The sequence below is a fragment of the Pseudophryne corroboree genome, chromosome 1 (assembly GCF_028390025.1).
Source record: "Pseudophryne corroboree isolate aPseCor3 chromosome 1, aPseCor3.hap2, whole genome shotgun sequence".
Lineage (NCBI taxonomy): Eukaryota > Metazoa > Chordata > Amphibia > Anura > Myobatrachidae > Pseudophryne > Pseudophryne corroboree.
The window spans coordinates 495,274,701-495,298,203 of NC_086444.1; the positions used below are offsets into that span (position 1 = coordinate 495,274,701).

Consider the following 23,503-nt stretch of genomic DNA (forward strand, 5'->3'; position numbering starts at 1 on the left):
CCCGGCGGTCGAAATCCCGACGCCGGAATCCCGACCGGCAAAATCCCGACATATTCTCCCTCCGTGGGTGTCCACGTCACCCATAGAGGGAGAATAAATTAGTGTGCCGAGCATAGCGAACCCGCAAGGGGCTGCGTTCCACTCACCACCCCTGTCGGGATTGTGTGGTCGGGATTCCGGCGTTGGTATTTCGACCGCCGGGATCCCGTCCAGCGGGATTTAGTACTGATCCCACACCACCAATAATTCAGCACCCTTGGTTCTGGCACTGTGCCGGATTATCAGTGTTGCCAGTTATTAGTGGTATCGGTGACTGAGGTGTTGGCAGGATCCTGATCCCCCTTCCCCCTGCAGCCTAATTCTACCCAGCATGCCTCCCACAGTCTAACTCCAACCCTGCAGCCCAACTCCTCGCTCCGCAGCCAGACTACCTGCTGGTGTACAGGGACCCACGCCAGGAACCTACTGCTGGAAGACCGGACCATCCCCTATTCAATCCAGATCACTATTTGCACTTGGAGGACTTCTAATAGCAAGCTGAACCGATGAACTTTATCCACCGTATTGCATGAGGAGCTCACCATCTAAAATTTCGGAGCACTACATCCTCTAGCCGTAATTTGTCAATACATTGGACATTGCTTACCTCCTAAAATCTGCCTATGCTGGACTTTGACACCTTTGGGGAATAACTTTGGAACGGACTTCCCACCTTTAAATCTTCTTCCAATTCCTGGCTGTTTGGGTAACCCTAAATTCATTCACTGTACTATTTGTGCTTTTTAACCTTTTATTATTGATGCATGCATTTTTATGGTGTATTTACCTCAAAACTTTAGTGTATCAATTTATTATTAAATTGTGGAATTATTAGATACATCATCATTGTTGTCATATTGAACAAATTTAGCGCAGCCTCCATCTTGTTTTTTGTTTCTCTCTGTGGGAGTGACTTCCCTTTTATCTTTGAGGCCGCTGCTTGGTATAGCATCCCATACTCAGAGCGCCCGAGTACCCCTGGGTAATCAATTTCTTAGACTACCTGCTGCAGCCTGACTACCCGCCCGCAGCCAGACTCTCTCCCCATTCATCCCCCGCAGCCTAAGGCCCTCATTCCGAGTCGATCACTCGCTAGCTACTTTTAACAGCCGTGCAAACGCATAGTCGCCGCACACGGGGGAGTGTATTTTCGCTTTGCAGAAGTGCGAACGCGGCAACAAACACATTTTGTGAGGAACAAGACCAGCCCTGTACTTACTTATTCTGTGCGATGATTGCTGCGACGAGTGACACGGTAATGACGTCAGATACCCGCCCAGCAAACGCCCGGCCACGCCTGCGTTTTTCCAAACACTACCAGAAAACGGTCAGTTGCCACCCAGAAACTCCCACTTCCTGTTAATCTCATTGCCTTCGGCTGTGCGACTGGAATCGTCGTCAGAACCAGTGCAAAACCACAAAGGACTTCGTACCCGTACAACGCGCGTGCACATTGCGGTGCATACGCATGCGCAGATTAGCCTTTTTTTCACTGATCGCTACGCAGCGAACAACGGCAGCTAGCGATCAACTCGGAATGACCCCCTAAGCCTCCTGCAGCCTCTTCAAACCCTCCCGCAGCCTATCTAAGCCCTCCTGCCACCTGATGTGTCTGGATTAACCCCTTCAGTGGCGGGTTTCTGGAATCTGGTCGCATCTCTCAGGGCAGGTTTTTCATTTTTTTTACCTGCGCGTTGCCAGGGGTTTCATGCGCTGTGTCATGCTTTTTGCCAGGGGTTTTATGCTCTGGGATCCATGCTCGTTGCCACAGGGAATGCTCACTGCCTTAGGGAATGCTCGTTGCCTTGGGGTAGCTAGTGGTTTCCCGCCATCGATGGTTCAGTGCTACCAAATAGATTTTTTCTTTTCTAAAAGTGTCAGGGCACAGAGCTTAGCTCCGCCCCCTGACACCCACTAAGCCACGCCCCTGGTCCGCCCGCATATGTACTGTAAATCAGGGATGAACATCGATGGGTAAAACCATAGATGGATCCATTCCAGATGGTTTTACACCATCAAAGTTATCCATCGATGGATAACCCACCAATGGCCATCCCACGGACAGCATTTGCTGGCGGGCACTAGCCCGCCAGCACTGACATCTTCTCCTCTACCCCCCATCTCCCTTGTACTCCGCTCGGCCGGCGGAGTTTTGCAGAATGACGCAGTCACGTCATGACATCACGACGCGATAGCGTCATCCACCGGGACGGCCGAGCAGAGTGTTTGGAGAAAGGAGGGGGGGCAGTGGCATGCCCGGAAAAGCTGGTCCCTGAAATTTTCCGGGCATACCGCTGAAGGGGTTAAAAGAGGTGCCCGACCATCAAGTACTGGAAAATCGATGTTGTACCTGTACAACCTTTTAGCTTACAAGTGGTTTCATTTATAATTGCCAAAGAAAACAGAGGGAATGCTTTCTGTCAGTGGTTACATCACATTTTGGAAGCACCGTAGAATTGTACAATAGTTTATATTTATGCTGCTGTCAAAGATCAGCACAGGATTTACTCCAAGCTTGTTTCTAAACTCTTATGACTCCAAAAGGGAGACATGGTGTGAAGGAGATTTTAATGCAGTCCTTCATCCAGATCTGTAGAGATCTTCCCTTGCACTTGCAGAGATTCTTAGATTGTACCACTTATATGATTCCTGGATGGCGGAGGATCCTGTATCCTGACAAAATACATTCTTCTCTCATGTCCACTCCTCTTATTCTCAGATTGATATGATCCTGCTCTGCCACAATCTTGCGCTTACAATCCTTTCTCCCATTATACATTCTATTTTGTGGTCTGATAATGCTGCTTTCACAGCTAACCTTTCTGCTTTGGCCTCCTGCCTCCCTTCCTCTACCTAAATACTTAATGAAACTCTCCTCCACAATCCAGATATTGTCATAAAGCTAAACAAACTACTATCAGAATTCTCCATCAATAACATACCAGATACATCCCGGGGAATACTGTGAGAAGCCCATTAGGCTATTATTAGAGGCCATCTTATAAGTATGGCTTCATAGCATAGGAAACTTAAGCTCCATAAGACAATCTGAACTGACTCCACAATTTGGAAGGCCAAAACAAGCACTCCTTCGATCCTCTTCTCTGGCAGACTACGACGAGAGTCCGAGGTGAATTAAATTTAACAACATCTGACCAACAGCCCTTCTGCGTCACAGGAGGGTTCTGTCCTCCCTGAGCTTGCCCTAGGACACATGAGTTATGGTTTGGTAGGTATACCGCCCTAGTCAAACTTCCTATTTGCCACTGTCCCGGACAACTTCTATGAGAAAGCAAAAATCTAAAACATTATTTTGCTACTAGACTCAGTGCTGGAAACTCTATTAGTAATCATCAAGCTATAAATGACTCCACAGTTGCCCTTACCTTTGATCATAAAGCCATCAGAAAAGAATTACATAAATTCTATATAAACCTGTACAATTTCCTGATGCATCCAAATTTGCTTGCTTCACCTATAAATCATTTAAATGACTTCCTAAGATCGATCTTCCCTACTTACTCCACCACAAAGCCATATAACTGAAATCTGACAAAGCTCCACACCCAACGGTTTCTTTGCTGCTTACTATAAATGGTTCCCCGACCACAAGTCTCCAGACCTCAACTCCCTATTCAATTCACCACTTCAGGGAACCTCATTAATAACCACTGTGTTTGCTATCAAAGAAGGTAAGGACCACCAAACAGCTATAGACCCATATCCCTTCTAAATTGTGACAGTAAGTTAATTCACCAAATTTTGGCCAATAGGCTAAACAGAGTCCTCCCTATGCTGATCACAATGATCAGGTCATTATTGTAACAATAATAAAAATAATAATGATTTTATTTATATAGCATTTTTCTCCAAAAGGACCCAAGACACGTTATCACTTGTTGCCAGGCAAGAGAGAACAAGAGGAGAACAACTGACTTGATTGAAATTTTTAATAATAACGATACCCTCTGCAGATGTCCTTCTACTAGATGGCATTCAACATAATTTCCTAGTACTTTATGACCATAACACTTAAAAATGGGATTCTTAGGGGATTTTCTTTTGGGTGTTTAAGCCCTATACCCCACCCCAACTACCAGCATCCTGGTCAATAGCTCCCCTTCTTGGATTTGGTTAGCATACATAATGGCACTCAACAGGGCTGCTCCCTATCGTGACTGACATTCGTTACATAATTCCCCAGATATTTGGGGAGTGGAGGCATGTTACTCAGTGTAGACTAGCCTTCTTGTCAATGTGTATCTCTCCCTAACATTTACAAGCTTCTTGAGAGTTACACAGAGAAAATTACAAAATTAACTTCTCCAAATCTAAAGCCATGTCCCTTTACATCTCTCCAGACATGTAATTACTCCTAGCTTCCTCATTTAAACTTCAGTGGTGAACTATGAAGATTAAGGGGTATATTCAATTGAAGTCGAAAACTGCCGTCTGTCGAAAAGACGGCAGTTTTCGACTTTTTAAGGTCGAATCCAGATTCGACCTATTCAATATTTTGCTAAATTTTTCGACAAGTCGATAAATTCAACTTGTCGAAAAGCACGTGGATCGGCGGAATAGCTGCCGATCCACGTGTTGATGTTGAAAACGGGGTCAAATCCGTCAGGTTTTGGCCTCCTTTTCGACCATCTCAATCCGACATCAAAATGATGTTGAAATGAGATGCAGACCCAGAGGAGGCGAGGAGGGGGGGCCGCAGGGAGACAGCCTTTGGGCATACAGGGAGATCAGCGCTACAGTAGCGCTGCAGCTGGATGTCACTCAGCATGCTGCTGGAGCCGGGTGGAAGCTGCCATGAGGTCGGGCGGCTGAGTGACATCCTGCTGCAGCGCTACTCCATAGTGCTGATCTCCCCCCGCGGCTCGCCCCCCTTCTCCTCCTCTGCATCCCATCTTAATTCGACTTGAAAAAGTCGAATAAAGATGGGATTGAATAGGGGTTGTCGGATCCATTCCGACAAATACATGTCGGAATGGATCCGACTTTAATTGAATATTCGCCTATATATCTGGAAAATTAGATATCCCTATATAAAGTAAACTTTCCTTCACAACTCTGTACAATTGCAAATAAAATCTCTTCCAGGAAAGCCATGATTTTGTCATGGCTGGGCAGGATCATTTTCATCAAAATTAACATATTTACAAAATTGCTCTACAAACACTTCCATTAGTTCTCCCACATTCCCTGTTTACATACTGTAGTGCAAAAAGGGGTTCCAAATTTAAAATAAGTGTTCTTATAAAATGTACTGAGGAAGCAGGTTTCACAAACTATGAAGTCTACAATTGTTCCTTCTATTTAGCTCAAGCTGCAGCTATGATTGTCCCTTTTGTTACCATTGCTTGCATTAAACATTGAAACCAAAGTAGTATCCCTTTCCTTACTCTCTTCCTTCATGGGTATTGCTGCTCCTCTTTTGCATATCAGTCTGTCTTGTAGTCTAACCTAACATTTACACTTAAAATATAAGACTACATGCTTTAACGTCAACTCTCTCCTTTTGCCTCTCCTCTGAACCCTGTCTGTGGCCATCTTGCTTTCTCTTCAGGTAACTTTCCTGTCACTTTTTATTCTTTGTCATGGGGTAGAAACAGTTTTGTGGCTCATTTAACCAGGAAAGGTTTATTTACTTCTCTGGACTTTATTTCCCCAAAATAACCTGTGCTTGGCTTTAGTTTTTTATGTTTCCAAATTTGCCATTTTACTCTCTAGCGCCATCCTTGAAGTGTGTTTCGATTCTTTATGCCTTGCACATTATTTTGGACAAGATTCAAAAACTCATTGACTATTCAGTTCTCTCTACTCATTCTATTAAACGGATCTCTCACATTCTCTCATCCACTAGGTTTGCTGTTGGTCCTTGGAAGCAGCTTGACCCTCTTTCCTTGCTGATAGCTAAAAAAAACAGCTGCATGTTGCTTACATGGGAATACATTACCTACTATCGTCATGATAGACCCGACTGGTTTACTAAAGTCTGGCAAACTTGGCCTTTTAAAGAAGGTCCTATGTGCCCATTCTGCCCTTCCCATATATAATTTACCACGTATCATCTTCCTTCATCACCTTCCCTTACTCTGGTTTAATCTCACCCCATGTAATTGCTAGTTCTAGGTTGCCTTTTTCAACTCAATAGCATGAATAGCTTGTCTGCTCTCACCTAGCCCATACCATCTCCCTCTAATAAAGCAATCAAAAAGGTTTACTATTTTACTATGCTGATAGCATACTTTGTTTATCTGAAGGGAGCATAGAAAAATGATTCTTTGTACAGTTATGTAGAGCACTAGGCACTATGTAAAATTGTTAACTGATGTGACAGTTTGTTTTTAAGAGGATGAGGAAACAGTGGCTATCTTGTTAAGAAAACATTTTATTTCTAATTGTATAATGATATTAACAGCAGAACAATATAAATAAAAACAGCTATTTAAATTACTAGGAATGGAAGTGGTGCATAATAATGATGTATAATTATCTCTTTCTCTGTGTACAATATATATTTTATTTATTTTAATATATATTCACATTCCTATATGTCTTACCTCTGGTAAAATTCAATGGTCTCTGATTTTGTATCATTGATGATAAGAAAAGGAGCTGATCCCGGAAGGTAGTCTGAAAAATTGATAACAGTGGAATGGTCTCTTGGGGTGATATCCACCAAAATGCCTCCAAGCTGTGAGACAGGGAAAAATGCATTCATGTAGTTATTGTGCATGTCTAGATGGGGGCTACTGGTAGCCATAGATGGATGAAGGTTATTTTACACGGATGGACTAAGACAAAGAAATATACAGATTCCGCTTTCTAACCATTTACTGCCCTATTTTCCTGGTATTTCTGCATACCCTCAGCGGAGATAATCAGGGGAATCCAGGGGAGGCACCATGAGCAAGATAGACACTAGGACAACCTTTTTGATCAGAGTGCCCAATAGTGGTCCTCTTATAGATATAACCTGCACCTACTGTAAATCCAACAGGGGAGATGCGTTAAACATACCCATATTTAGAACCACTAGTACACAGAAGAGAGATTTGTAAATTCCTACAATATGCTGTCTGGTGATTTCAGTTCTCAGCAAATCACTGCAAGTAGTTGGCTAAGAAAGCCAGACATATCCATGTATTTAGACAAGCAAATTTGGTGGAACAAGCGTATCCTGTGATTATTCGAGAGGTGTGGTTTGGCTCTCAAAAAATTCGAACGCACGTGAATTTTGTGGATCTGAATCTTATCAAGACCCGGATCGGATCTCCTCACTGATCAGAGTCCTGGTTAGGATCTTTCTGTGGTTCAGAATTCAGATTTTACAGTAAATACGAATTCCGGATTTAAAAAAAATTAAATGATTTTAGCTGTTTTTATTCATTTTTAAAAAATGAACCAAAACACGTTGTTTTGGGTGGAAGGGGGAGGGGTCGGATCTTAATAGTCAGATAATTAGCCCCCATTTTTCTGCCCAAAATTTTTTGCATTTTCAGGCAAAAACAAATTGGTCCGCCACTTTTCATGGATCCTATGAGTGTTTTCTCGGCTGAGATCATGGCCCTCATTCCGAGTTGTTCGCTCGCAAGTGAATTTTAGCAGATTTGCTCATGCTAAGCCGCCGCCTACTGGGAGTGAATCTTAGCATCTTAAAATTGCGAACGATGTATTCGCAATATTGCGATTACACACCTCGTAGCAGTTTCTGAGTAGCTTCAGACTTACTCGGCATCTGCGATCATTTCAGTGCTTGTCGTTCCTGGTTTGACGTCACAAACACACCCAGCGTTCGCCCAGACACTCCCCCGTTTCTCCAGCCACTCCTGCGTTTTTTCCGGAAACGGTAGCGTTTTTCCCCACACGCCCATAAAACGGCCTGTTTCCGCCCAGTAACACCCATTTCCTGTCAATCACATTACGATCGCCAGAACGATGAAAAAGCTGTGAGTAAAAATCCTAACTGCATAGCAAATTTACTTGGCGCAGTCGCAGTGCGGACATTGCGCATGCGCATTAAGCGGAAAATCGCTGCGATGCGAAGATTTTTACCGAGCGAATAACTCGGAATGAGGGCCCAGGTAAAAAAAAAAAAAAAGCTAGCTTATTGCAAATTTGGTTTCATAATGTTCTTGATAAGTGCCAGCATAAGGGCTAACTGGATAACGCTGGGGGAAGTAATTAGCCACTGTAAATTACAGTGGCTAATTGGGTACTGCCCATAGTGTGAAATCTGATTACAATGGGGCATGAGGATAAAAAGAAAGTGTCTACTGCTATTTAAAGCCACTAATATATGTGTGGCCCATTTAGTTGGCAACAAAATGTGAGCTGGTACACCAGGACTGAGGAAGGCATTGCCTTGCCAACCACTTTCCTTTACTGTAGGCGTAAAACCACTTGGAGTCTTCAGTAATGATTAGTGGGGAAAATGAGTGTCGATGAGCCAAAGCTGTGTGAGCAGATTCAGATATTGATATATCTGTAAACTGTATTTCCTTTTCAATCCATGACATACATGAATGAATGCGGATACTTCTAATTCTGTTGATTAGAGACAGGAAAAAAACAAACCAGAAATTATATATGGGGCTGCTCCTTGTCTTTGGTGTATTTTTTTATTTGTCTCAGCTCAGTAAGCTAGTCTGTGTAGTGTTAGGTATTTTATATACGTAGTGGTTCTTGGTGCAGAATAGTCCTGCGATGCAATTTGGGGATTACAAGTAGAGGAAAAGATGGTGACTATCTGGAGAAGAAAATAAGAATTTACTTACCGATAATTCTATTTCTCGGAGTCCGTAGTGGATGCTGGGGTTCCTGAAAGGACCATGGGGAATAGCGGCTCCGCAGGAGACAGGGCACAAAAAGTAAAGCTTTAGGATCAGGTGGTGTGCACTGGCTCCTCCCCCTATGACCCTCCTCCAAGCCTCAGTTAGGATACTGTGCCCGGACGAGCGTACACAATAAGGAAGGATTTATGAATCCCGGGTAAGACTCATACCAGCCACACCAATCACACTGTACAACCTGTGATCTGAACCCAGTTAACAGTATGATAACAGCGGAGCCTCTGAAAGATGGCTCACAACAATAATAACCCGATTTTTGTAACTATGTACAAGTATTGCAGATAATCCGCACTTGGGATGGGCGCCCAGCATCCACTACGGACTCCGAGAAATAGAATTATCGGTAAGTAAATTCTTATTTTCTCTATCGTCCTAGTGGATGCTGGGGTTCCTGAAAGGACCATGGGGATTATACCAAAGCTCCCAAACGGGCGGGAGAGTGCGGATGACTCTGCAGCACCGAATGAGAGAACTCCAGGTCCTCCTTAGCCAGGTTATCAAATTTGTAGGATTTTACAAACGTGTTTGCCCCTGACTAAATAGCCGCTCGGCAAAGTTGTAAAGCCGAGACCCCTCGGGCAGCCGCCCAAGATGAGCCCACCTTCCTTGTGGAATGGGCATTTACATATTTTGGCTGTGGCAGGCCTGCCACAGAATGTGCAAGCTGAATTGTATTACACATCCAACTAGCAAAAGTCTGCTTAGAAGCAAGAGCACCCAGTTTGTTGGGTGCATACAGGATAACAGCAAGTCAGTTTTCCTGACTCCAGCCATCCTGGAACCTATATTTTCAGGGCCCTGACCACATCTAGCAACTTGGAGTCCTCCAAGTCCCTAGTAGGCGCAAGACACCACAATAAGCTGGTTCAGGTGAAACACTGACACCACCTTAGGGAGAGAACTGGGGACGAGTCCGCAGCTCTGCCCTGTCCGAATGGACAAACAGATATGGGCTTTTTTGAGAAAAAAACCACCAATTTGACACTCGCCTGGTCCAGGCCAGGTCCAAGAGCATGTTCACTTTTCATGTGAGATGCTTCAAATCCACAGATTTGACTGGTTTTAAACCAATGTGTTTTGAGGAATCCCAGAACTACGTTGAGATCCCACAGTGCCACTGGAGGCACAAAAGGGGGTTGTATATGCAATACTCCCTTGACAAACTTCTGGACTTCAGGAACTGAAGCCAATTCTTTCTGGAAGAAAAATCGACAGGGCCGAAATTTGAACCTTAATGGACCCCAATTTGAGGCCCATAGACACTCCTGTTTGCAGGAAATGCAGGAATCGACCGAGTTGAAATTTCTTCGTGGGGCCTTCCTGGCCTCACACCACGCAACATATTTTCGCCACATGTGGTGATAATGTTGTGCGGTCACCTCCTTTCTGGCTTTGACCAGGGTAGGAATGACCTCTTCCTGAATGCCTTTTCCCTTAGGATCCGGCGTTCCACCGCCATGCCGTCAAACGCAGCTGCGGTAAGTCTTGGAACAGACATGGTACTTGCTGAAACAAGTCCCTTCTTAGCGGCAGAGGCCATAAGTCCTCTGTGAGCATCTCTTGAAGTTCCGGGTACCAAGTCCTTCTTGGCCAATCCGGAGCCATGAGTATAGTCCTTACTCCTCTACGTCTTATAATTCTCAGTACCTTAGGTATGAAAAGCAGAGGATGGAACACATACACCGACTGGTACACCCACGGTGTTACCAGAACGTCCACAGCTATTGCCTGAGGGTCTCTTAACCTGGCGCAATACCTGTCCCGTTTTTTGTTCAGACGGGACGCCATCATGTCCACCTTTGGTAATTCCCAACGGTTTACAATCATGTGGAAAACTTCCCCATGAAGTTCCCACTCTGCCGGGTGGAGGTCGTGCCTACTGAGGAAGTCTGCTTCCCAGTTTCCATTCCCGGAATGAAACACTGCTGACAGTGCTATCACATGATTTTCCGCCCAGCGAAAAGTCCTTGCAGTTTTTGCCACTGCCCTCCTGCTTCTTGTGCCGCCCTGTCTATTTACGAGGGCGACTGCTGTGATGTTTTATCCCACTGGATCAATACCGGCTGACCTTGAAGCAGAGGTCTTGCTAAGCTTAGAGCATTATAAATTTACCCTTAGCTATATTTATGTGGAGAAAAGTCTCCAGACTTGATCACACTCCCTGGAAATTTTTTCCTTGTGTGACTGCTCCCCAGCCTCTCGGGCTGGCCTCCGTGGTCACCAACATCCAAAACTGAATGCCGAATCTGCGGCCCTCTAGAAGATGAGCACTCTGTAACCACCACAGGAGAGACACCCTTGTCCTTGGATATAGGGTTATCCGCTGATGCATCTGAAGATGCGATCCGGACCATTTGTCCAGCAGATCCCACTGAAAAGTTCTTGCATGAAATCTGCCGACTGGAATTGCTTCGAAGGAAGTCACCATTTTTTACCATGGCCCTTGTGCAATGATGCACTGATTTTAGGAGGTTCCTGACTAGCTCGGATAACTCCCTGGCTTTCTCTTCCGGGAGAAACACCTTTTTCTGGACTGTGTCCAGAATCATCCCTAAGCACAGGAGACTTGTTGTCGGGATCAGCTGCGATTTTGGAATATTTAGAATCCACCCCTGCTGTTGTAACAGTATCCGAGATAGTGCTACTCCGACCTCCAACTGTTCCCTGGACTTTGCCCTTATCAGGAGATCGTCCAAGTAAGGGATAATTAAGACGCCTTTTCTTCGAAGAAGAACCATCATTTCGGCCATTACCTTGGTAAAGACCCGGGGTGCCGTGGACAATCCAAACGGCAGCGTCTGAAACTGATAGTGACAGTTCTGTACCACGAACCTGAGGTACCCTTAGTGATAAGGGCAAATTTGGGACATGGAGGTAAGCATCCCTGATGTCTCGGGACACCATATGGTCCCCTTCTTCCCGGTTCGTTATCACTGCTCTGAGTGACTCCATCTTGATTTGAACCTTTGTAAGTGTTCAAATTTTTTTAGATTTAGAATAGGTCTCACCTAGCCTTCTGGCTTCAGTACCACAATATAGTGTGGAATAATACCCCTTTTCTTGTTGTAGGAGGGGTAATTTAATTATCACCTGCTGGGAATACAGCTCGTGAATTGTTTCCCATACTGCCTCCTTGTCGGAGGGAGACCTTGGTAAAGCAGACTTCAGGAGCCTGCGCAGGGGAAACGTCTCGACATTCCAATCTGTACCCCTGGGATACTACTTGTAGGATCCAGGGGTCCTGTACGGGCTCAGCGTCATGCTGAGAGCTTGTCAGAAGCGGTGGAACGCTTCTGTTCCTGGGAATGGGCTGCCTGCTGCAGTCTTCTTCCCTTTCCTCTATCCCTGGGCAGATATGACTCTTATAGGGACGAAAGGACTGAAGCTGAAAAGACGGTGTCTTTTTCTGCAGAGATGTGACTTAGGGTAAAAAACGGTGGATTTTCCAGCAGTTGCCGTGGCCACCAGGTCCGATGGACCGACCCCAAATAACTCCTCTTCCTTTATACGGCAATACACCTTTGTGCCGTTTGGAATCTGCATCACCTGACCACTGTCGTGTCCATAAACATCTTCTGGCAGATATGGACATCGCACTTACTCTTGATGCCAGAGTGCAAATATCCCTCTGTGCATCTCGCATATATAGAAATGCATCCTTTAAATGCTCTATAGTCAATAAAATACTGTCCCTGTCAAGGGTATCAATATTTTTAGTCAGGGAATCCGACCAAGCCACCCCAGCTCTGCACATCCAGGCTGAGGCGATCGCTGGTCGCAGTATAACACCAGTATGTGTGTATATACTTTTTATGATATTTTCCAGCCTCCTGTCAGCTGGCTCCTTGAGGACGGCCCTATCTATAGACGGTACCGCCACTTGTTCTGATAAGCGTGTGAGCGCCTTATCCACCCTAAGGGGTGTTTCCCAACGCGCCCTAACTTCTGGCGGGAAAGGGTATACCGCCCATATTTTCTATCGGGGGGAACCCACGCATCATCACACACTTCATTTAATTTATCTGATTCAGGAAAAACTACGGTAGTTTTTTCACATCCCACATAATACCCTCTTTTGTGGTACTTGTAGTATCAGAAATATGTAACACCTCCTTCATTGCCGTTAACGTGTGGCCCTAATAAGGAATACGTTTGTTTATTCACCGTCGACACTGGATTCAGTGTCCCTGTCTGTGTCTGTGTCGACCGACTAAAGTAAACGGGCGTTTTAAAACCCCTGACGGTGTTTTTGAGACGTCTGGACCGGTACTAATTGTTTGTCGGCCGTCTCATGTCGTCAACCGACCTTGCCGCGTGTTGACATTATCACGTAATTCCCTAAATAAGCCATCCATTCCGGTGTCGACTCCCTAGAGAGTGACATCACCATTACAGGCAATTGCTCCGCCTCCTCACCAACATCGTCCTCATACATGTCGACACACACGTACCGACACACAGCACACACACAGGGAATGCTCTGATAGAGGACAGGACCTACTAGCCCTTTGGAGAGACAGAGGGAGAGTTTGCCAGCACACACCAAAAACGCTATAATTATATAGGGACAACCTTATATAAGTGTTTTCCCTTATAGCATCTTTTTTATATATTTCTAACGCCAAATTAGTGCCCCCCCTCTCTGTTTTAACCCTGTTTCTGTAGTGCAGTGCAGGGGAGAGCCTGGGAGCCTTCCCTCCAGCCTTCTGTGAGGGAAAATGGCGCTGTGTGCTGAGGAGATAGGCCCCGCCCCTTTTTCGGCGGCCTCGTCTCCCGCTCTTAACGGATTCTGGCAGGGGTTAAATATCTCCATATAGCCCCCGGAGGCTATATGTGAGGTATTTTTAGCCAAAAATAGGTTTTCATTGCCTCCCAGGGCGCCCCCCTTCCAGCGCCCTGCACCCTCAGTGACTGCCGTGTGAAGTGTGCTGAGAGGAAATGGCGCACAGCTGCAGTGCTGTGCGCTACCTTAAGAAGACTGAGGAGTCTTCATGCCGCCGATTCTGGACCTTCTTCTTGTTTCAGCATCTGCAAGGGGGCCGGCGGCGAGGCTCCGGTGACCATCCAGGCTGTACCTGTGATCGTCCCTCTGGAGCTAATGTCCAGTAGCCAAAGAAGCCAATCCATCCTGCACGCAGGTGAGTTCACTTCTTCTCCCCTAAGTCCCTCGTTGCAGTGATCCTGTTGCCAACAGGACTCACTGTAAAATAAAAAACCTAAGCTAAACTTTTCTAAGCAGCTCTTTAGGAGAGCCACCTAGATTGCACCCTTCTCGGCCGGGCACAAAAATCTAACTGAGGCTTGGAGGAGGGTCATAGGGGGAGGAGCCAGTGCACACCACCTGATCCTAAAGCTTTACTTTTTGTGCCCTGTCTCCTGCGGAGCCGCTATTCCCCATGGTCCTTTCAGGAACCCCAGCATCCACTAGGACGATAGAGAAATATTAGTACTTTCAATAATGCAAAATCGCAGATAGCAACAGCAGATCACTTACTTCTGGAAGAAGCACATTAGGAAGTCACTGCAGAATAGTGAGGTCTCTTCTAGGCTATGCCCCTTGCTGACTACAAGAATATTGGAAAGCATGCATATTCTGCCACTGTGACACCTGAACATTCTTCAGAGAAATCTGAAATCATCGGGACTAAGGAAACCCTTTGCAAGGGAGACATTTATTTGAACTTAAATTTTATTGTATTTTTAGGGTTAGAATTAGTTTGTTATTCAGGCCCAAATGTATTAAGCCTTCAATAGTGATAAAGTGGAGACTGATGAAAAGTGGAGACTGATGAAGACCAGCCGAACACAGCCTGTAACATGGCAGTTAGGAGCTTATTGGCTAGTCATTTAATCACTCTTTGGGAGACATTTACTAAACAGTGAAAAGAGCGGAGAAGTGAGTCAGTGGAGAAGTTGGATAATGCCTTTAATTCAAGATAAAACAACACTACATAATCCCCTGGTGCTTTAAATAATATAATAGTATTTTAAATGTATATATACTATCCAATATATATTGGAATTATTTCATATAGTAATATGGACTATAAGAAAGGTATTGTATATTGCAGAAATTTAAGGGAAGTGTATGCTATGACATGCAAAGATTATGAAAAAAAGGGGGAGGGGGTAAACAGAGGATCACTGCGTTAAGTAAACTAACCTCGATTCAAAGTCTGGGAAATGCTGAGGCCTTGGTTATACTGATTAAAATACAGTATTACCATATATATTGTATGCATTGTATGTGTGTATCAACTATTAGTAAAACTGTATTTAATCAGTATAACCAAGCCCTTGCATTTTTCAAGACAAGCGTTGCAGTTTCGCGTACCAAAAAATCTGTAATACAGGCTAGATCTGATGATTCAATTACGGAAATTTTGTGGGAAATTAAATTATATATCTATATATAAATATATACAGAAGTTTTGCTGGGGGAAAAGGTTTCCCAATTTCCCAATGCGCTGAATGATAAACAAGTTTGATTTCACTAATACCCCTTTCATACTGCCAATGCCGGATCCCACCCAGGAATTGGAAAGGGGTCCTTCCATTGTCAGCTGCTGCAGGCTTCCTTGCCGCGTGGGTTGCAATAGCAGCGGGGGGTGGAGCCGGCAGCGGAGCTGGGAGATGAGATCATCTCCGCGCCGCCTCTCCCTGCTGTAGTAAATGGGTCCCGGGACGCATCGACCTGGGAGCCCATTTACGCAGCCACTGACCTGGTATTCAAGCCGGGTATAACACTGCTTCAACCCGTGTATAACACTGGGTTGAATTGCCGGGTCAGGCGACCTGCAATTTCGGCTATGCCCCTTTCACACCGCACGCCGACCCGGCGATATGCCGGGTCGATACCGGGTTATTTGGGTGTGAAAGGGGTATAACTGATTAAGACAGCCATTTAGATCATTTTCTGCAGTCAGTAGATAATCGTTTGGTACTACATACAGTTTGATTATCACAGATATGGTGGAAGCCCATGTTTTGGTTACTCCTCATCTCCCTTCCCCATGCTTAAATGAATCTAACTCTGTCTCTCAAATATTGACATAATTTAAATATATGCAATGTCTCTGTAGTACCAGTATATGGTGTTAGCAATGAACATGTGCAGCTTGCTTGAGCTTTAAACCAGTGAGACTTGCCACCATAGGTCTAATTATGAAAATGATTATCTCCTAATCTACATATAATATACTCTAAAATGTTACTTGTTTCAAATGAATTAAAAATTATATTTGAGTTTATCTGACATGGCTAACACACCACATGTAACAGTACAGGTTACCTTATCACCAAGATGAAGCAAAGTGCAGTTTTCTTGTTTATTAAAATGTATCTTCTTTGGAGGTATCTGGCAGCCATTGACATTAATAAGTAACTTACTGTTACTATTTTCAGGCCAAAAGGGTACACACTGCAATAAAACAAATAGCATATACAAGATTACTATATACTTTTCTTTGTGTGCAGTAAAAAACATTACCACACCTGTGCAAGACTCATACCTAACAAATACACAGTGAAGCAGCTATGGGGTCTAAGGAAATGTGCGGTGCCTCTTTCTATATATATTGTGTTATATTGTAAAGTTTTTCCCTCAAAGGGGATATGCTTCTGATTTGATATGCAATCAGTTAGCGTACACCACTCACATTGATGGGGTGGGAATGAAATTCATAAAGATATCTTTCACATTACACAATATTGTCACCATATTGGGGAAAACTGTGGTTACTAATTGAATACCCGCACCCCCCCCCCCCTCCCTTAGTATAGTAGGCAGTACCATGTTAATCAATTGTGTTTTTTTATAAATGCAACTAAACTAGAATGCCCACTATTTACTGGAAGCACTCTAGTGGGCTAATAACATATTTTAACCTTTTATACAAATATAAGTACAAATGCATATTTAGATGCATGAAGCTTGGAGAGTCTTAAGAGTGGAGGGGATCATGTCCAACCCTCTCCCATTGTTCCCATGCATGAGTGGTAAAGAAAGCTGTCCATCAGCCTATCTCCAGGACAACGGTAATTTTCCTGTTGAGTTCTGTACTGTGCATGTGGCGGCTGCATTTTCCTGTAACTGTGGGGGCAAGGGCAGTATACTGAATGGGCACAGGGTATGCGGATTGGGCCCCCTCCGGCTCAGGGGATTCTGCATCTGCCATAGTGAATATGGCGGTGTATGGAGCATTGTCCTCTACTACACCATTATACTTAACAACCGCTTGGACGTCACATAGACACGATCACCGATGCTATTACTTGTAGAAGCTAGTAAATGCAAGTGCTGACTGAAAAGTAGAGATGAGCAGGTTCGGATTTAACACCAGAATTAACGCCAGTTCGGTTTTATCTGGATTTTTCTTATTGGCTATCCAAAACACGTGACATCCGTGAGCCAATACGATGCCGTTTTAAGATCCAAGTAAAACAGAACCCGCTCATCTCTACTAAGAAGACTGGTGTTATAATCAAGTCAGAAAGAGTAGGGCTCAATTAAATGAGTACCCACATGTTTCTATACTGATAAATCTATCCTTGTACCCACTTACCCCAAGACATAGAGCAGAAACGTATACACTCGTATGTCAGACATAGCATATTATATTGCTTAGTATATAAGTCATAACATGTGGCACACACAAGGAAAGATGCAACATTTACATCTGTTGCATTTAACCATAAATATACAGATACAGCAGAAGATGATAAAAGCATTATAATACAAGAGCACAGACCTGTCCAGAGCCCACTACGACCACTCTCTCTGTGCCCTCTTCAATAACATCCACCTTGTAAATGCTTCTATTTGTAATCATAAAGAATGGTGTAAAGGTGACAATTCTGGTGACATTGAAGCTGCTGGCATAAATGGAGACACCAACCTAAAGCGGAAGACAAACAGATCGTAATTAGAAAATTGCTATATTTATACACTGCTCAAAAAAATAAAGGGAACACTTAAACAACACAATGTAACTCCAAGTCAATCACACTTCTGTGAAATCAAACTGTCCACTTAGGAAGCAACACTGATTGACAATCAATTTCACACGCTGTTGTGCAAATGGAATAGTCAACAGGTGGAAATTATAGGCAATTAGCAAGACACCCCCAATAAAGGAGTTGTTCTGCAGGTGGTGACCACAGACCACTTCTCAGCTCCTATGCTTTCTGGCTGATGTTTTGGTCACTTTTGAAAGCTGGCGGTGCTTTCACTCTAGTGGTAGCATGAGACGGAGTCTACAACCCACACAAGTGGCTCAGGTAGTGCAGCTCATCCAGGATGGCACATCAATGCGAGCTGTGGCAAGAAGGTTTGCTGTGTCTGTCAGCGTAGTGTCCAGAGCATGGAGGCGCTACCAGGAGACAGGCCAGTACATCAGGAGATGTGGAGGAGGCCGTAGGAGGGCAACAACCCAGCAGCAGAACCGCTACCTCCACCTTTGTGCAAGAAGGAACAGGAGGAGCACTGCCAGAGCCCTGAAAAATGCAAGCCACAAATGTGCATGTGTCTACTCAAACGACCAGAAACAGACTCCATGAGGGTGGTATGAGGGCCCGACGTCCACAGGTGGGGGTTGTGCTTACAGCCCAACACCGTGCAGTACGTTTGGCATTTGCCAGAGAACACCAAGATTCACAGATGAAAGCAGGTTCTCACTGAGCGCATGTGACAGACGTGACAGAGTCTGGAGACGCCAAGGAGAACGTTCTGCTGCCTGCAACATCCTCCAGCATGACCGGTTTGGCAGTGGGTCAGTAATGGTGTGGGGTCGCATTTCTTTGGGGGGCCGCACAGCCCTCCATGTGCTCGCCAGAGGTAGCCTGACTGCCATTAGGTACCGAGATGAGATCCTCAGCCCCCGCTTGAGACCATATGCTGGTGTGGTTGGCCCTGGGTTCCTCCTAATGCAAGACAATGCTAGACCTCATGTGGCTGGAGTGTGTCAGCAGTTCCTGCAAGACGAAGGCATTGATGCTATGGACTGGCCCGCCCGTTCCCCAGACCTGAATCCAATTGAGCACATCTGGGACATCATGTCTCGCTCCATCCAACAACACACTGTCCAGGAGTTGGCGGATGCTTTAGTCCAGGTCTGGGAGGAGATCCCTCAGGAGACCATCTGCCACCTCATCAAGAGCATGCCCAGGCGTTGTAGGGAGGTCATAGAGGCACGTGGAGGCCACACACACTACTGAGCCTCATTTTGACTTGTTTTAAGGACATTACATCAAAGTTGGATCAGCCTGTAGTGTGTTTTTCCACTTCAATTTTGAGTGCGACTCCAAATCCAGACCTCCATGGGTTAATAAATTTGATTTCCATTGATCATTTTTGTGTGATTTTGTTGTCAGCACATTCAACTATATAAAGAACAAAGTATTTAATAAGAATATTTCATTCATTCAGATCTAGGATGTGTTGTTTTAGTGTTCCCTTTATTTTTTGAGCAGTGTATAAAATTATATCATTAATTACATTATGTAACACTACAAGCATCATATCATTGGTATTATTATCATCTTATCATATATTTGGTATTATGTCATTTTCCAAGTAATTTTCTTTATTACATAGTACAGATTATTAGTTTTGAGAAAACAGCATAAAAATAAGAATTTACTTACCGATAATTCTATTTCTCGGAGTCTGTAGTGGATGCTGGGGTTCCTGAAAGGACCATGGGGAATAGCGGCTCCGCAGGAGACAGGGCACAAAAAGTAAAGCTTTAGGATCAGGTGGTGTGCACTGGCTCCTCCCCCTATGACCCTCCTCCAAGCCTCAGTTAGGATACTGTGCCCGGACGAGCGTACACAATAAGGAAGGATTTTGAATCCCGGGTAAGACTCATACCAGCCACACCAATCACACTGTACAACCTGTGATCTGAACCCAGTTAACAGTATGATAACAGCGGAGCCTCTGAAAAGATGGCTCACAACAATAATAACCCGATTTTTGTAACTATGTACAAGTAATGCAGATAATCCGCACTTGGGATGGGCGCCCAGCATCCACTACGGACTCCGAGAAATAGAATTATCGGTAAGTAAATTCTTATTTTCTCTATCGTCCTAGTGGATGCTGGGGTTCCTGAAAGGACCATGGGGATTATACCAAAGCTCCCAAACGGGCGGGAGAGTGCGGATGACTCTGCAGCACCGAATGAGAGAACTCCAGGTCCTCCTTAGCCAGGGTATCAAATTTGTAGGATTTTACAAACGTGTTTGCCCCTGACTAAATAGCCGCTCGGCAAAGTTGTAAAGCCGAGACCCCTCGGGCAGCCGCCCAAGATGAGCCCACCTTCCTTGTGGAATGGGCATTTACATATTTTGGCTGTGGCAGGCCTGCCACAGAATGTGCAAGCTGAATTGTATTACACATCCAACTAGCAATAGTCTGCTTAGAAGCAAGAGCACCCAGTTTGTTGGGTGCATACAGGATAACAGCAAGTCAGTTTTCCTGACTCCAGCCGTCCTGGAACCTATACTTTCAGGGCCCTGACAACATCCAGCAACTTGGAGTCCTCCAAGTCCCTAGTAGGCGCAAGGCACCACAATAAGCTGGTTCAGGTGAAACACTGACACCACCTTAGGGAGAGAACTGGGGACGAGTCCGCAGCTCTGCCCTGTCCGAATGGACAAACAGATATGGGCTTTTTTGAGAAAAAACCCACCAATTTGACACTCGCCTGGCCCAGGCCAGGGCCAAGAGCATGGTCACTTTTCATGTGAGATGCTTCAAATCCACAGATTTGACTGGTTTTAAACCAATGTGATTTGAGGAATCCCAGAACTACGTTAAGATCCCACAGTGCCACTGGAGGCACAAAAGGGGGTTGTATATGCAATACTCCCTTGACAAACTTCTGGACTTCAGGAACTGAAGCCAATTCTTTCTGGAAGAAAATAGACAGGGCCGAAATTTGAACCTTAATGGGCCCCAATTTGAGGCCCATAGACACTCCTGTTTGCAGGAAATGCAGGAATCGACCGAGTTGAAATTTCTTCGTGGGGCCTTCCTGGCCTCACACCACGCAACATATTTTCGCCACATGTGGTGATAATGTTGTGCGGTCACCTCCTTCCTGGCTTTGACCAGGGTAGGAATGACCTCTTCCGGAATGCCTTTTTCCCTTAGGATCCGGCGTTCCACCGCCATGCCGTCAAACGCAGCTGCGGTAAGTCTTGGAACAGACATGGTACTTGCTGAAGCAAGTCTCTTCTTAGCGGCAGAGGCCATAAGTCCTCTGTGAGCATCTCTTGAAGTTCCGGGTACCAAGTCCTTCTTGGCCAATCCGGAGCCATGAGTATAGTTCTTACTCCTCTACGTCTTATAATTCTCAGTACCTTAGGTATGAGAAGCAGAGGAGGGAACACATACACCGACTGGTACACCCACGGTGTTACCAGAACGTCCACAGCTATTGCCTGAGGGTCTCTTGACCTGGCGCAATACCTGTCCCGTTTTTTGTTCAGACGGGACGCCATCATGTCCACCTTTGGTATTTCCCAACGGTTCACAATCATGTGGAAAAACTTCCCGATGAAGTTTCCACTCTCCCGGGTGGAGGTCGTGCCTGCTGAGGAAGTCTGCTTCCCAGTTTCCACTCCCGGAATGAAACACTGCTGACAGTGCTATCACATGATTTTCCGCCCAGCGAAAAGTCCTTGCAGTTTTTGCCATTGCCCTCCTGCTTCTTGTGCCGCCCTGTCTGTTTACGTGGGCGACTGCCGTGATGTTTTTCCCACTGGATCAATACCGGCTGACCTTGAAGCAGAGGTCTTGCTAAGCTTAGAGCATTATAAATTTACCCTTAGCTCCAGTATATTTATGTGGAGAAAAGTCTCCAGACTTGATCACACTCCCTGGAAATTTTTTCCTTGTGTGACTGCTCCCCAGCCTCTCGGGCTGGCCTCCGTGGTCACCAGCATCCAATCCTGAATGCCGAATCTGCGGCCCTCTAGAAGATGAGCACTCTGTAACCACCACAGGAGAGACACCCTTGTCCTTGGATATAGGGTTATCCGCTGATGCATCTGAAGATGCGATCCGGACCATTTGTCCAGCAGATCCCACTGAAAAGTTCTTGCGTGAAATCTGCCGAATGGAATTGCTTCGTAGGAAGCCACTATTTTTACCAGGACCCTTGTGCAATGATGCACTGACACTTTTCCTGGTTTTAGGAGGTTCTTGACTAGCTCGGATAACTCCCTGGCTTTCTCTTCCGGGAGAAACACCTTTTTCTGGACTGTGTCCAGAATCATCCCTAGGCACAGCAGACGTGTCGTCAGGATCAGCTGCGATTTTGGAATATTTAGAATCCATCCGTGCTGTTGTAGCAGTATCCGAGATAGTGCTACTCCGACCTCCAACTGTTCCCTGGACTTTGCCCTTATCAGGAGATCGTCCAAGTAAGGGGTAATTAAGACGCCTTTTCTTCGAAGAAGAATCATCATTTCGGCCATTACCTTGGTAAAGACCCGGGGTGCCGTGGACAATCCAAACGGCAGCGTCTGAAACTGACAGTGACAGTTCTATACCACGAACCTGAGGTACCCTTAGTGAGAAGGGCAAATTTGGGACATGGAGGTAAGCATCCCTGATGTCCCGGGACACTATATAGTCCCCTTCTTCCTGGTTCGTTATCACTGCTCTGAGTGACTCCATCTTGATTTGAACCTTTGTAAGTGTTCAAATTTTTTTAGATTTAGAATAGGTCTCACCTAGCCTTCTGGCTTCAGTACCACAATATAGTGTGGAATAATACCCCTTTCCTTGTTGTAGGAGGGGTAATTTGATTATCACCTGCTGGGAATACAGCTTGTGAATTTTTTTCCATACTGCCTCCTTGTCGGAGGGATACCTTGGTAAAGCAGACTTCAGGAGCCTGCGAGGGGGAAACGTTTCGACATTCCAATCTGTACCCCTGGGATACTACTTGTAGGATCCAGGGGTCCTGTACGGTCCCAGCGTCATGCTGAGAGCTTGGCAGAAGCGGTGGAAGGCTTCTGTTCCTGGGAATGGGCTGCCTGCTGCAGTCTTCTTCCCTTTCCTCTATCCCTGGGCAAATATGACTCTTATAGGGACGAAAGGACTGAGGCTGAAAAGACGGTGTATTTTTCTGCAGAGATGTGACTTAGGGTAAAAACGGTGGATTTTCCAGCAGTTGCCGTGGCCACCAGGTCCGATGGACCGACCCCAAATAACTCCTCTTCCTTTATACGGCAATACACCTTTGTGCCGTTTGGAATCTGCATCACCTGACCACTGTCGTGTCCATAAACATCTTCTGGCAGATATGGACATCGCACTTACTCTTGATGCCAGAGTGCAAATATCCCTCTGTGCATCTCGCATATATAGAAATGCATCCTTTAAATGCTCTATAGTCAATAAAATACTGTCCCTGTCAAGGGTATCAATATTTTTAGTCAGGGAATCCGACCAAGCCACCCCAGCTCTGCACATCCAGGCTGAGGCGATCGCTGGTCGCAGTATAACACCAGTATGTGTGTATATACTTTTATATGATATTTTCCAGCCTCCTGTCAGCTGGCTCCTTGAGGACGGCCCTATCTATAGA

General features: G+C 45.3%; 1 protein-coding gene across 1 annotated transcript in view; it reads right to left on the minus strand.

The window, feature by feature from the left end:
- Positions 1–23,503, minus strand: part of VPS13A (vacuolar protein sorting 13 homolog A) — a 747,194-nt gene that overhangs the window by 122,969 nt on the left and 600,722 nt on the right. The window contains exons 50-52 of the mRNA XM_063913834.1: positions 17,651–17,797; positions 16,192–16,320; positions 6,609–6,742 (exon numbers count right to left, since the gene is read on the minus strand). Coding sequence (XP_063769904.1) covers positions 6,609–6,742; positions 16,192–16,320; positions 17,651–17,797 — 410 coding nt within the window. The remainder of the gene's footprint in view (positions 1–6,608; positions 6,743–16,191; positions 16,321–17,650; positions 17,798–23,503) is intronic.